Source organism: Prionailurus bengalensis, chromosome B2 (genome assembly GCF_016509475.1).
Source record: "Prionailurus bengalensis isolate Pbe53 chromosome B2, Fcat_Pben_1.1_paternal_pri, whole genome shotgun sequence".
Lineage (NCBI taxonomy): Eukaryota > Metazoa > Chordata > Mammalia > Carnivora > Felidae > Prionailurus > Prionailurus bengalensis.
The window spans coordinates 76,718,585-76,733,297 of NC_057349.1; the positions used below are offsets into that span (position 1 = coordinate 76,718,585).

Sequence of the window (14,713 nt, forward strand, 5' to 3'; positions counted from 1 at the left end):
AAAAAAAAAAAAAAAAAAAAAAGCCCACACTGTGGTACACTCATATAAAAGAGTATTACTTAGCAATAAAAAAGAGCAAACTATTCCTCTACACAACAACCTGAATCAATCTTAAAAAGCATAATCTTCAATCAATGAAGCCAGGCACAAAAAGAGTACACACGATGTACTCCACTTCTATCAGGAAACGGTACAAGCAAAAGTAATCTGTGGGGAAAGGAATGAGAGCTGTGTTGGCTCTGGCAGGAGTGGGAGCAGGGGTAGCTCGTCTGGGAAGGACCCCAACTTTCTGGAGTGATGGAAACGTTCTGTTATCTTGATAAAGGAGTAGGTTACACAGATGTACAGATGTCTCCAAACTGACCAAACTGTACATTTAAGTTCTATGAGTTTCACTGTAAATTACACCTCAATTTTTTTAAAGTTATATTTAAAAAGGAAGTCAGTTGGGGTGCCTGGGTGGCTAAGTCGGTTGGGCGTCCAACTCTGGCTCTGGTCACGATTTCGCGGTTTGTGAGTTCGAGCCCTGTGTCGGGCTCTGTGCTGACAGTTCAGAGCCTGGAGCCTGCTTCGGACTCTGTGTCTCCTTCTCTCTCTGCCCCTCCCCCACTTGTGCTCTGTCGCTATCAAAAATAAGTAAGTATAAAAAATTTTTTTAAAAATAAAGACGAAGTCAGTTGATCGAGGTCAGTTATAGATTATGTTACAATGTGGAAAGGAGTGGACACCAGAGACAACTCAAAGGTGATCTTAGAATACCTAGTAAAAAGAAATTTAGTACAATGACACACTACAACAACATCAAATCTGATCTAAATACTCAAATATATTTAAAATATTTAATGTATTAAAAAGCATAAAAATGACTTTGCTAAAGTGCACGGTAAGCCTCACCCACAGTCAGACATATCTGCAATACATGCACTGCTCCTTCTTGTTTCAGAAAGTTCATAAAACGAAATAAGAGATCTTGCTGCTCTCTGATTTGCTTCAATTCTAACTTCAGCACCTTGATACAATATGAGAGAAGGGTAAGTTAAGGCCATATAAACACATGATAAAATTGTTTATATCAAAAATAATATATGTTATTGGTAAAAATACTTACAGATGGCTTTTTATTTCTAGGTTCTGCAAATTTCTGCAAGAATGGAACCAAAGGGGAAGGCAGTTCAGTTGCTTTTTCAGGCTTTGAAGAAAGAGAATTTATTAATTCAATACAAGTGCCATGTGACTGGACAGATATAAATCAAAAATTAAATGCAATCTGAATGTTTCTAATATAATACTCACTGGACTGTCATCTATGAAGATGATAAGCAAATGATTCACAGTATCCTAATAGAAAATAATACACATAGGTCAAAATAATTCCATTACCATCTTCTCCCAAAATTCTCAAAGCTTTTTTCATATCATGGAAGTTTCTAGAAAAATGAAGAAAATATGGAACAGTGGCAAAGCATCTACACATATGTAATATAGAGGGACTTTAAAAAATCTGTGAGGGGCGCCTGGGTGGCGCAGTCGGTTAAGCGTCCGATTTCAGCCAGGTCACGATCTCGCGGTCCGTGAGTTCGAGCCCCGCGTCGGGCTCTGAGCTGATGGCTCAGAGCCTGGAGCCTGTTTCCGATTCTGTGTCTCCCTCTCTCTCTGCCCCTCCCCCGTTCATGCTCTGTCTCTCTCTGTCCCAAAAATAAATAAACGTTGAAAAAAAAAATTAAAAAAAAAAATTAATTAAAAAAAAAAAAATCTGTGATGCAGGGCCTCACTTTTAGGAAAGTGGGCAAAGAAAAGTTATTCTGACTTTGGCATTCAAAATGTTTATATGGGTACCTGGGTGGCTCAGTCGGTTAAATGTCTGACTTCAGCTCAGGTCATGATTTCACAGTTTGTGCATTCAAGCCCCATGCCAGGCTCTGCGCTGTCAGTGCAGAGCCTACTTCAGATCTTCTGTCTCCCTCTCTTTCTCTGCCCCTCCCCTGCTTACACATGTGCTCACTCTCTCTCTCTCTCTCTCTCTCTCTCTCTCTCTCAAAAATAAACAATAAATTAAAAAAAACTTTAAAACAACACCTGGAATAATGTAAATACTCCATACATGTAAAAATAAAGTGTTTATAAATTATTCCTGTTTCTTCAAAATCTTACTAGTTCAAGTAAGAGGAACTGAAGTGTCCACCAATGGATGAATAAACAGAAAAATGTGGTATATACCTACAATGGAATATTATTCATCCTTAATAAGGAATGAAATTCCAATATATGCTACAACATGGATAAATCTTGGAGACATCATGCTAAGGGAAATAAGACTGTCACAAACAGACAAATACTGACTGGACCCACTTATATGAGGTACCCAGAGTAGTCAAATTCATAGAGATAGGAAGTGCAGTGATGGTTGCCAGGGGCTAGGAGGAAGGAAGAATAGAGAATTATTATTTAATGAGTACAGAGTTTCAGTTTTGTAAGATGAAAAGATTCTACAGATGAGTGGTAGTGACGGTTGCTCAACAATGAATGTATTTAATACCACTGAACTATACATATAAAAACATTTAAGATGATAAATTTTGTATATATTTTACCACAATTCAAAACCATTTTTTAAGCCTTACTGGATCAGCTAGGAAATCCAAAGATGGAAGGAACACTGAACCAGACAGGATCTCTCTTAAAAGTAAGGTCAGGGATCTGGAAAAATAAACAGTATTAGACATATTCAGTGATTTACATCAGTTCTTACCTGGGGATCTTGTTAAAATGCAGACTGATTCAATAAATATGTCCCAAGATTCTGCATTTCTAAAAAGTTCCCAAGTAATGCACATGCTAGTGGTTCACAGACACACTTGGGAGTCCTGTACTGACCAGGAGAGAGTACTATTTAAGAGAAAACAGCATTTCCTTAACAGGAAGGATTTGGGTGAGCACTAGAAAATACTCATCTCGGAATATTTAAAATATTTAATATATTTTGAAATTAATGTTTAAAACTAATAGGTTTTTAACAGTGTAATTACTTTGTAATTATAATATTTAAATTAACATTATAGAGGAACCTGGGAGGCTCAGTCGGTTAAGCATCCGACTTCAGCTCAGGTAATGATCTCGCAGATTGTGGGTTCGAGCCCCACATCAGGCTCTCTGCTGTCAACAAGGAGCCTGCTTGCTTCGGATCCTGTCCCCCTCTCTCTCTGCCCCTCCTCCGCTGGTCCTCTCTCTCTCTCTAATAAACTTTTTAAAAAAATAAATAACATTATATATTAATTTCTTTAAAATAAAAATATTTTCATTAAAATGTTTAAAATTTTAAAAATGTTAATACAAATTTTAGGTCATAAATAAAGTAATATTTAAAGTACATCACTAGGGGCACCTGGATGACTCAGTTGGTAGAGCATACAACTCTTGATCTAGGGGTTATCAGTTCTAGTCTCATGTTGGGTGTGGAGATTACTTAAAAATAAAATCTAAAAAAAATAAAAAATAAAATAAAAAAAAAGTACATCACTAAAAATAAGCCATAATTTCTCTTCTAAGAATTATTAGGATAAGAGTAATGAGGTAACTTTATGCAATAATCTAAACATGTTCCAGCCAGAACAAGGAAGGACAGTCTAGATGAATTCTAATTATTCTTCTCAGGTATATATCTTAAAATACAAACATATCAGTTTAGTTTGTTCAAAGTGTTTCTGCCACTAAGTCACAATGTGTATGTCTTTAAAATGGAACACCAAGAATGAACAAAGTATAATGATCTCAAAAAAACCTGATTTTATCTATATTTACCTTGGGAATTTCCAAAAAAAAAAAAAAAAACCTTCTAAGCAACACAACATATCCAAATACTTAGTACCTAAAATGGCATTTTAAGACTGGACAAACCGTACTTCTTTAAAAATGAAAAGTTATTCACATCATTGCCTAATCTCAAGTTTTAGTGTACTCCTATTATGATCAATAATAGCAACATACAGGGGCGCCTGGTGGCTCTTGATTTCAGCTCAGGACATGATGTCATGATTCATGAGTTTGAACCCCACATCAGGCTCCAAGCTACCAGTGTGGGGTCTGTTTGGGATTCTCTCTCCCTCCTTCTCTGCCCCTCCCCTGTTCTCTGTCTCAAAATAAACTTAAAAAAAAAAAAAAAAGAATATCAATACACATATGGCATGGTATGCAAATACTGCTATGACATTTTCCAGTCTATTTATACCTGCAGTCTGTTGCTTTAGGAGGCAAAATATAAGGAAAAAGTAGTTCAGTGAGTTTCCTTAAATAGTGTAATTCATCTCTTCGACTCCTCAAAGCCACATGAAGCTCTGGACCATATTCTTCTAAAGCAGCTTGCTGTAAAAACTCTGTATTTTCTACTACAGAGATTAAAAAATAAATATTGAAAGAAGTTAAGTAACATTAACTAACTCCACCCATTTCCACTCACAAACAGAAAATCATTTAACACAGTTATTCCTTTCATAACCCTCCTTTCTTTCCAATATGTATTTTACTGGGAAATTTTTCACAAATAGGATATAAAAAGAATAATTCCCTCCTTGCCAGTTTTTCAATTTTGCAAAAATTTGACAAAAAGACCCTTTCACAATGCAAGCAAGAATTTTAACTTGTATCACTATTTTACACATTATATTAAACAGGGGTGCCTGGGTAGCTCAGTCGGTTAAGTGTCCGACTCTTGATTTCAGCTTAGGTTATGATCTCACAATTGAAGAGATGGACCCTTGCGTCAGTCTCTGTGCTGACAGTGCAGAGCCTGTTTAGGTTTCTCTCTCTCCCTCTCTCTCTCTCTCTTTAAAAATAAATTAAAAAAACCACAAATTATATTAACAAAAGCAAATATTTATTTTAAAAAGTGGAAAAACTACAGAAAATTTCTAGCACATACAAAGCTGTTGCTATCAAATGTTACATCTGTTCATCCTTGGCAAATACAAAAACAAAACAAAACAAAAACCCTGTTAAAATTCTTTATTGTCTCTGCTTTCAACATCAAAATAATTCAGGTAATCTTTTAAAGCACTTATGGTATAGAAACTGGCTTTTTTGATTAAGTTCTGTACCTTCTGCCCAGCATATAGGACACAAGAGGTACAGAACTGTATAAGTCCATGAATAGATACATTACTTAATGAATATTAACTGATGATAAAACTTATATTAACAGAAAGTTTTCTTTAAAGGTCAAATACTAAATATTTTAACTTAAAGGTAATATTATTGCCACTGTTTTTTACAGACCTCAAAAGAGTAGAAGAAAAACAAGTCATGTTTTCCCCTATTTGCATTCTGTGCCTAGTTTCAAAATCATGGCTTCTAAGAAGGGAATCTTAATCTAATTCAATGGCATGTATTTTTCACTATTTTCTTCTATTTTTATTAAAAGAGAATGCAAGCACATTTACCCAAAAAAGTCAATATATGCATACTACTAGTGTGAATACTAAGAAGATAAATGAAGGCCATCTGCGCCTGAGGTACAAAAGGACTGGCAAAGGCAGATGTAGTTTTTACAAGAAATGCATTCTATTTCATAATTATCCAATTATTTGCTAAGCATTTTCTCCAAGAATTTGGGACACAGGTTTTTAAAAATTTGTCATGAGCCGGAATTTAAAATAAGACTAAGCCACGCTAAATTACAACTCTACTTCGTTAACAAACTGATATGATCTTGAACAAATGATATAATCCCTGTAAGTCTCAGTTCCCACATCAGTAAATAGTTAAGTAGTTATTAACACTGAAAAGTCATCATGCAAAATGTGTAAGTAATTATAATAGTCAATGTGATTAAGCATTTACACATAAAATATAAATTGAATCACTAGACTGAAATCTATTCAACATCTGTCAGACTTGAAAGTTTTTTGTAGTTCAAGATAATGAGAAAATAAATCATGCAAAACATTAAGAGAATACAGGGAGGAAAATCTTAATTGGGAATGTAAACAAAATATAGATGCTAGAAAACAGAGCATGGACTAATCCCCACTAATCATCAGTAGTTAGTAGTTTTCAGACCAAAGCAGGAAAGGTCTCCAGAATTCATGACAAAGGGATATCTTTAGGATGAAAGACTAGAGAGTAAGGTCCTTTTGCACAGTTTATTACTGAATTTAAATTAAACCAGTGTTTCTAAATGTGTACACATTCAGTATTTCTAAGAGCCATAAAAGTACTTACATAGAAAACATCTATATACCCTCTTCTCAAAAGACAGATTATAGAGAAAACACCGAGAGTAAAAGGAATATGGATGAAGAGATGAACATTTAATTACTTTCTGAATTATGCACAATTGTGGGGCCAAAGAATTTAGAAAATAAATCCACGCATTAAAGAAATGAAAATTCAAAAATATGAAAACCTTTTTTACAAGTCTATCTAATTCCCTGTCATAATATTTAGAATACCAGGACTTTTGAATAAAATGAAAGTCCTTCTAAGTTCTGGCCTTTTACTTCTATGGATCTCATTAACTACAATATTATTAATGAATCTAATCTAGCATTTTATGACAATTTTATAACTGGGAACCACTTTTTGCATTAATAGGAGCAAATTAACAACCCCTCTCTTGTAGTCTCAACAATAAATTTCAAATTATCACTCTCTTAGAGACAAAATAATTTGGGAATTTTATTAAACTGATTAGTTCAACTAAAAATGAAATGGGCACCTGGGTGGCTCAGTCAGTTAAGTGTCAGACTCCTGATTTTGATTGAGGTCATGATCTGACAGTTCTTGAGATCAAGCCCCATATCAGTGTGGAACCTGTTTGGGATTCTCTCTCTCCCTTTCTCTGCCCCTCTCCCACTTGCGCTCTCCCTCTCAAAATAAATAAACATTAAAAAAAAAAGATGCTGGCACAAGAACAGACACTCAGATCAATGGAATAGAATAGAGAACCCAGAAATGGACCCACAAACATATGGCCAACTAATCTTTGACAAAGCAGGAAAGAATATCCAATGGAATAAAGACAGTCTCTTCAGCAAGTGGTGCTGGGAAAACTGGACAGCGACATGCAGAAGAATGGACCTGGACCACCTTCTTACACCAGACACAAAAATAAACTCAAAATGGATGAAAGACCTCAATGTAAGACAGGAAGCCATCAAAATCCTAGAGGACAAAGCAGGCAAAAACCTCTTTGATCTTGCCCGCAGCAACTTCTTACTCAACACATCTCCGGAAGCAAGGGAAACAAAAGCAAAAATGAACTACTGGGACCTCATCAAAATAAAAAGCTTCTGCACAGCGAAGGAAACAATCAGCAAAACTAAAAGGCAACTGGCAGAATGGGAGAAGATATTTGCAAATGACATATCAGATAAAGGGTTAGTATCCAAAATCTATAAAGAACTTATCAAACTCAACACCCAAAAAACAAATAATCCAGTAAATAAATGGGCAAAAGACATGAATAGACACTTCTCCAAAGAAGACATCCAGATGGCCAACTGACACATGAAAAATTGCTCAACATCACTCATCATCAGGGAAATACAAATCAAAACCACAATGAGATACCACCTCACACCTGTCAGAATGGCTAACATTAACAACTCAGGCAACAACAGATGTTGGCGAGGATGAGGAGAAAGAGGATCTCTTCTGCACTGCTGGTGGGAATGCAAGGTGGTGCAGCCACTCTGGAAAACAGTATGGAGGTTCCTCAAAAAAGTAAAAATAGAGCTATCCTATGACCCAGGAATTACACTACTAGGCATTTATCCACGGGATACAGGTGTGCTGCTTCGAAGGGACACATGCACCCCCATGTTTATAGCAGCACTATCAACAATAGCCAAAGTATGGAAAGAGCTCAAATGTCCATCGGTGGATGAATGGATAAAGAAAATGTGATATAAATATATACAATGAAGTATTACTTGGCAATCAAAAAGAATGAAATCTTGCCATTTGCAACTATGTGGATGGAACTGGAGGGTATTATGCTAAGTGAAATTAGTCACAGAAAGACAAAAAATGATATGACTTCACTCATATGAGGACTTTAAGACACAAAACAGATGAACATAAGGGAAGGGAAACAAAAATAATATAAAAGCAGTGAGGGGGACAAAACAAAAGAGACTCATATATATGGAGAACAAACTGAGGGTTGCTGGAGGGGGTGGGAGGGGGGATGGGCTAAATGGGTAAGGGGCATTAAGAATCTACTCTTGAAATCACTGCTTCACTATATGCTAACTAATTTGGATGTAAATTTTAAAAAATAAAAAATAAAGTTTAAAAAAAAAAGATGCATCCATTTACTCAAAGCCTGAGTTCAAAGTGTTTGTCTTTAAAACAAAGACTATAATTAAAAAAAAAAAAATTTTTTTTTAAATGAAAAAAGAAAAAAAAGCGCACCTGGGTAGCTCAGTTGGTTGGGCGTCTGACTTCAGCTCAGGTCATGATCTTACAACTCGTGGGTTCAAGCCCCACGTCGGGCTCTGCGCTGACAGCTCAGAGCCTGGAGCCTGCTTTAAGTTCTGTGTCTCCCTCTTTCTCTCTGCCCCTCCCCCACTCACACTCTGCCTCTCTCTCTAAGATAAATAGACATGAAAAAAAAAATTTTTAATGAAAAAATAGAACAAAGACTATATTAAAAATACCTTTCTCACATAAAAACCTGCAAACAAATGTTTGTAGCAGCTTTATTCATAACTGCCCAAACTTGGAAGCAAGCAAGATATCCTTCAATAGGTGAGTGGATAAATAAACTGTGGTACATCCATACACTGGAATATACCTGAGCAATTAAAAGAAAAGAGCTATTCAGGGGCAACCTGGGTGGCTCAGTTGGTTGAACATCCGACTTTGGCTCAGGTCATGATCTCATGGTTCATGGGTTTGAGCCCCACTTTGGGCTCTGTGCTGACAGACAGCTCAGAGCCTGGAGCTTGCTTCAGATTCTGTGTCTCCCTCTCTGCCCCTCCTCCACTCACATTCTGTATCTCTCTGTCTCTCAAAAATAAATAAATGTTAAAAAATTTTTTTTAAAACAAAAAAAGAAATAAGCTATCAAGCCATGAAAAGACATGGAGGAGTCGTAAATACATTATTTTTAAATAAAAGAAGCTAGTCTGAAAAGGGCACATTATGATTCCAGGTATATCACATTCTGGAAAAGGCAAACTGTATGGACAGTAAAAAGATCAAGGGTTGCCAAAGGTTCATGAAGGAAAGAGGGAGAGATGATAGGTGAAACTAGTCAAAACCTACAGAATGTACAACACAAAGGGTAAACCCTAATGAAAACTATGGACTTTAATAATAATGTATCAGTATTGGTATATCAATAGTAACAAATATACCAATACAAGATGTTAATAGAGGAAAAGAAAGAGAGATGGGCACTCTCTATACTTTCTGCTCAATTTTCTGTAAACTTTAAACTGCTCTAAAAACTAAAATTTACTGGGGCACCTGGCTGGCTCAGTTGGTGGATCATGTGACTTTTGATCTCTGGGTTGTGAGTTCAAGCCCCACAATGGGTATAGAGATTACTTAAAAATAAAATGTTTAAAAAAATAATAAAGAAATTTACCAGTAAAAAAAAACACTTTTCCTATGCTTTTTCCTGACGGTTTGGCCTTGACAAAATGGCTAAAGACAATCAGTTTGTTTTTGCCAGTGACAGGATGATGATTTTTAAGTTAATTTTTTTATTCAATTAAATTACACATATTCAAACTCTTCTACTTTTTGAACATGTTGAAAGTAAAACTATTTTAGTTCTTATGATATAAGATGAACACAGAAAACTAATTCAAATATAGAATTTAAAACGCTTCTCATACCTGAGGAATTACTCAGCAAAAAACAAACTAATGATTTGATTTAATTTTACTTCAACCCTGCTGAGAACATAATTTCCCCAAACGAACTGATTATATAACTGATATTATGAGAGACAGAAAATTGGTTCTGTGTTCAGATGAATTTGGGATGTGGTAAGTTAAAAACTAAGTAGTCAAAGCTATGTCTTTGCTGTAGGACTACTCAGAAATTTTGGTATGCTAGTATTTACTGGGAATTTCCAGAAGGGGAATATAATATATAGTAATTACCAGAAAATATGACCATGAAACCTCTTCCACATGGTTATCTACATGGAGTAGTATGTAGTATCGATAAAGAATACCAAAAGCATTAGGAAAGCACTGACAAAGAATACCAAATGCAAACACAAGGAAAATCAGTTTTGTAAAGAATCAACCCTAGAACACAGAAGTGATTTTTTTAAAGAAAAATTCCAGTTTGATCTAAGAGCAAGAAAAGTCCCAAATGAAGATTTCACTCATTAATCAGAAAACATTTACTATGTGCAAATCATGACAGTATAAAGAGGCCAGGACATACACAAAAAAATGCAAATAGGTGATCCTAACCAAAGCATAATACACAGTTAAAGACAAAAGTAGATTAAAATATCTGACTAGACAAGAAAGTATTTAAGTATACAATTTAGCCTCTATAGCAGAGTCACTAATTTTAGTAGAGAGAGAACATAATTGTAGTACTATGAAATTAAATGGTAGTGATATATACAATGGGCTGGAATAGGTCAAAACTGTTGAAATCATTAAGAAAAAAAGAAAGGGGGAAGAGATTATGTGAGGTACCTCAGAGGAAGTAATGAAGGCAAGACTATTATTCAAAAAAAAGATGAAAGTCATCAATAATGTATCCAAAAGTTAACTGTATTTTAATTTTCACAGATTACTGCGTTTTTGCAATCACTTACATTGTAAAACAAAATACTGAAAAAGATTTCAGTTTAAAGGAATACTTTCACAGCATTTGTGAATATCAGTTAATGCATCAGTATTCATACTTAGGTATTTAAGGTGAAAGCTGGTATATAAAAATCACTCAAACTTTGTAGTAGAAAACTATATTACCTTTCTGACTGGCTTTAACTATCACTTCTATATGCTTCATTGCTGCTTTTAACAGTTTCTTGGTTATAATAGATGGAATATCCACCTGGAAAAATTTAACATTAAAATAATACTTTTTAACATTAAAAATAAAATGACATTAAAATAAAATAACAATTAAAATAAACAAAATAAATAAAATAACATTAAAATAAAATAATTACCAGTGAGTTACAACGGCAGGAATATTATATTTAAGATGCTGGAACACATGATCTTAAAAGTTAGAGATATTATTTAGAAATCTTTCAAAAATAATTTTCTTGGATCATACTAACTGTAACTTTAGACAGTTTTCTACCATGGTAAAGAAAATGTATATTAAGGGTGCCTGGGTGGCTCAGTCAGTTAGGCGTCTGACTTCGGCCCAGGTCATGATCTCACGCTTTGTGGGTTCAAGCCCTGCATCAGGCTTTGTGCTGACAGCTTGGAGCCTGGAGCCTGCTTCACATTCTGTGTCTCCCTGTCTCTCTGCCCCTCCCCTCCTTGCACTCTGTCTCTCTGTCTCCCAAAAATAAGTATTAAAAAAAATTTTTAAAGAAAATGTATATTAACATGCATACACTATATACTATATTTTTCACAAAATATATCTTTATTCTTAGTTCTTTCATGTGTTTCTTTTAAACACAAAGAAAAATCTCAAGTAACATTATCCCTTTGAGACCATAAATTTCTGCTTATTAAGGTTACTTAAAAATGAAGTTTTCCATTCAGCTTACAAGATAAATCCTGGTTTTAGGCTATATGGAAGCATTCTATTTTGGAATAACACTAAATTTCATCATTCCCCACAGACATTTTTCAGCTTAAAGGCTGGAAACTGTGATTATTGCAGGTTAGCAATGAAAGGTTGAGGGCTTATATGCACGCACAGAAGAGATAAAAAAATAAGACTGAATTGCAAATAAAATGAATCACTAAAAACATGTTTATTGACTTCAACAGGTTTATCCTCTACCACAATACTCAACACATTATATTTTTCCCTTTATCAAAGGCATGAACATATTGCATCATAGTAAAGTTTTGTGTTAACTCTTCTTTTTAAATTCTACATTAAGGAAGGGGGGAAAATCCCAGGCTAATAAATCTAATAACTGTGATGGATCATAAACCCCCAGTTTTTAGTGATCTACCAGTAAAACCCAGAGCAGTTAATAGATATCTTTTGGCTGTATAAGATAAAACATATTCAATAAGAAGGGATATTTTTATTAGTAGTTTTTCTTGTTGCAAAATAACACAACTCTTCATTTCTCCCTCATTTCTTGCCCTCAGTGATTATAAATTGCTATAATATTTATCAAACAGGATGTTTGTTTTCAAATAGTATATAAAATCTTCTAAGAATACTCATGAAAATTTTTCATTTATAAGTTCCATTTTTAAAGACTTGAGGTCACAATCAAAATGGTAAAATAATGGGTTCGTCACTAAACTTTAATTTAAAAAAAAATACACCACTATTGTGTACCCTTAAATGATTCTTTGTGTTCATTACCCCCAAACTGCCAGTTTACATTATTTAAGCAATGGTATCAAGGACAGAACACTGTACTAGGAATAAGTTGACCCAGGCATAATCCTTGACCCATTAGCTACCTCTGACACTTCATCAAAGTTAGTTTCTATATAATGGGTATGATAATGACCCACTTATCTCCCCGGATAATGACGCAGATAAAATGAAAAGAAAGGATGGGGTGCCTGGGTGGCTCAGTCGCATCTGACTGACTAAGCATCTGACTTTTCATGTCGGGCTCAGGTCATGATCTCATGGTCGTGAAATCAAGCCCCATGTCGGGCTCTGTGCTGAGGGTGGAGCCTGCTTGGGATTTTCTCCCTTTCTCTCTCTGCCCACCCCCTTCAAAAATAAACATTTTAAAAAAAGTGAAAAGGATAGCGTTAACAATCCAAAAAACAACAGAATATATTTGCAAATCATATATATGAATTCTTATAACTCAATAATGAATAGACACCCCGGTTAAAAAATGGCAAAGAATCTGGATAGACATTTTTGAAAAAAAGATATACAAATGGCCAATAAGCATATGAAAAGATGCTCAATGCCACAACTGATCAGGGAAATGTAAATCAAAGCCACAATGTTACTACTTCATATTCATTAGGCATGGTTAGAATCCAAAAATGAGATAATAACTAGTTCTGGCAAGGATGTAGAGAAATCAGAACCCTCATATACTACTGGTGGGAATGTAAAATGGTATAGCCACTTTGGAAAAGAGTCTGGTAGTTCCTCAAAAAATTAAACAGAGAGTTACTTGTTTGACCCAACAATTATATTCCTAAGTTTACACCCTAAAGAAATTAAAATATATATCCCCAAAACCATTAAAAACAGTTGTACACAATGCTATGGCATTATCCAAAATAGCCAAAAAGTGGAAATAATCCAAATGTCCATCAACTGATGGATGGATAAACAAAATGTGGCATATCTACACAATGAAATATTATTCAGACCTAACAAAGAAGTCCTGATACATGCTACAACTATAACATGAATGAACTTTGAAAACTTTATGCCAAGTGAAAGTAACCAATCACAACAGGCCGCATATTACATGATTCCATTTATATGAAATATCCAGAATTAACAAATCTATAGAGCCAGAAAGTAGATTGGTTGTTGGCTAGAGCTAAGAGGATGAAAGAACAAGGATTAATGGCTAAAGAATGAGGTCTCTTTTTGGGTGATAGAAACGGTATAAAATTGCTGTGATGGTGCATAACTCCAGGAATATCTGAAAAAACACTGAACATTTAAATGAGTGAGCTGTCTGGTATACAAAGTAGACCTCAATAAAGCTGTTACCAAAAAGTACATATAAAGCAATCCAAGTATGAGGTACTATGATTTTAAAATCACTAGGCTTGGGGCGCCTGGGTGGCTCGGTCGGTTAAGCGTCCGACTTCGGCTCAGGTCATGATCTCACGGTCCGTGAGGTCGAGCCCCGCATTGGGCTCTGTGCTGACAGCTCAGAGCCTGGAGCCTGTTTCAGATTCTGTGTCTCCCTCTCTCTGACCCTCCCCTGTTCATGCTCTGTCTCTCTCTGTCTCAAAAATAAATGTTAAAAAAAAAAATTAAAAATAAATAAAAATAAATAAAATAAATAAATAAAATAAAATCACTAGGCTTTCTCAAAGCCTAACACAGCAGAGCTATTCTTCTAAATTAATACTTATAAATTTATTGTAATGAATCAGCTTTTTGATCAATTGATTTTATTTGACTTACTCTAAGTTGTAATTTAAGTGACTTACTATCAAACACTTGATATTTCTTACTAAATCTTTTATTCCAATTAAACTCTATATATGTGCCTTAGAATTTTTTCAACAATACGATTAAGGGGCGTCTGGGTGGCTCAGTCAGTTAAGTGTCTGACTTCGGCTCAGGTCATGATCTCGCAGTCCATGGGATCGAGTACTACATCAAGCTCTGTGCTGACAGCTCAGAGCCTGGATCCTGCTATGGATTCTGTGTCTCCCTCCCTCTGCCCCTCCCCCACTCACATTTTCTCTCTCTTTCTCTCTCTCTCTCTCTCTCTCTCAAAAATAAACATTAAAAAAAATTAATTAAAAAGTAGACAATGTGTTTAATATTTATCAACTTTTTTCTATTTATAAAATGGTAAAAGTTCAATATGAAGACAAATAAAGATGAACTGAAAGAAGTGCATGGTAAGAACCAAAAATCA

General features: G+C 34.9%; 1 protein-coding gene across 8 annotated transcripts in view; it reads right to left on the bottom strand.

Moving 5' to 3' along the window:
* The window catches only part of SNX14 (sorting nexin 14), a 101,991-nt gene that overhangs the window by 59,402 nt on the left and 27,876 nt on the right, over positions 1-14,713 (bottom strand). For all 8 annotated transcript variants that reach the window (XR_006299142.1, XM_043593039.1, XM_043593040.1 and 5 more), the window contains exons 7-12: positions 10,947-11,031; positions 4,226-4,382; positions 2,622-2,697; positions 1,294-1,338; positions 1,109-1,189; positions 895-1,009 (exon numbers count right to left, since the gene is read on the bottom strand). Coding sequence is in view for 7 of the 8 variants with exons in the window: in XM_043593039.1 (XP_043448974.1) it covers positions 895-1,009; positions 1,109-1,189; positions 1,294-1,338; positions 2,622-2,697; positions 4,226-4,382; positions 10,947-11,031 (559 nt within the window). In the remaining variant the exon portion in view is untranslated. The remainder of the gene's footprint in view (positions 1-894; positions 1,010-1,108; positions 1,190-1,293; positions 1,339-2,621; positions 2,698-4,225; positions 4,383-10,946; positions 11,032-14,713) is intronic.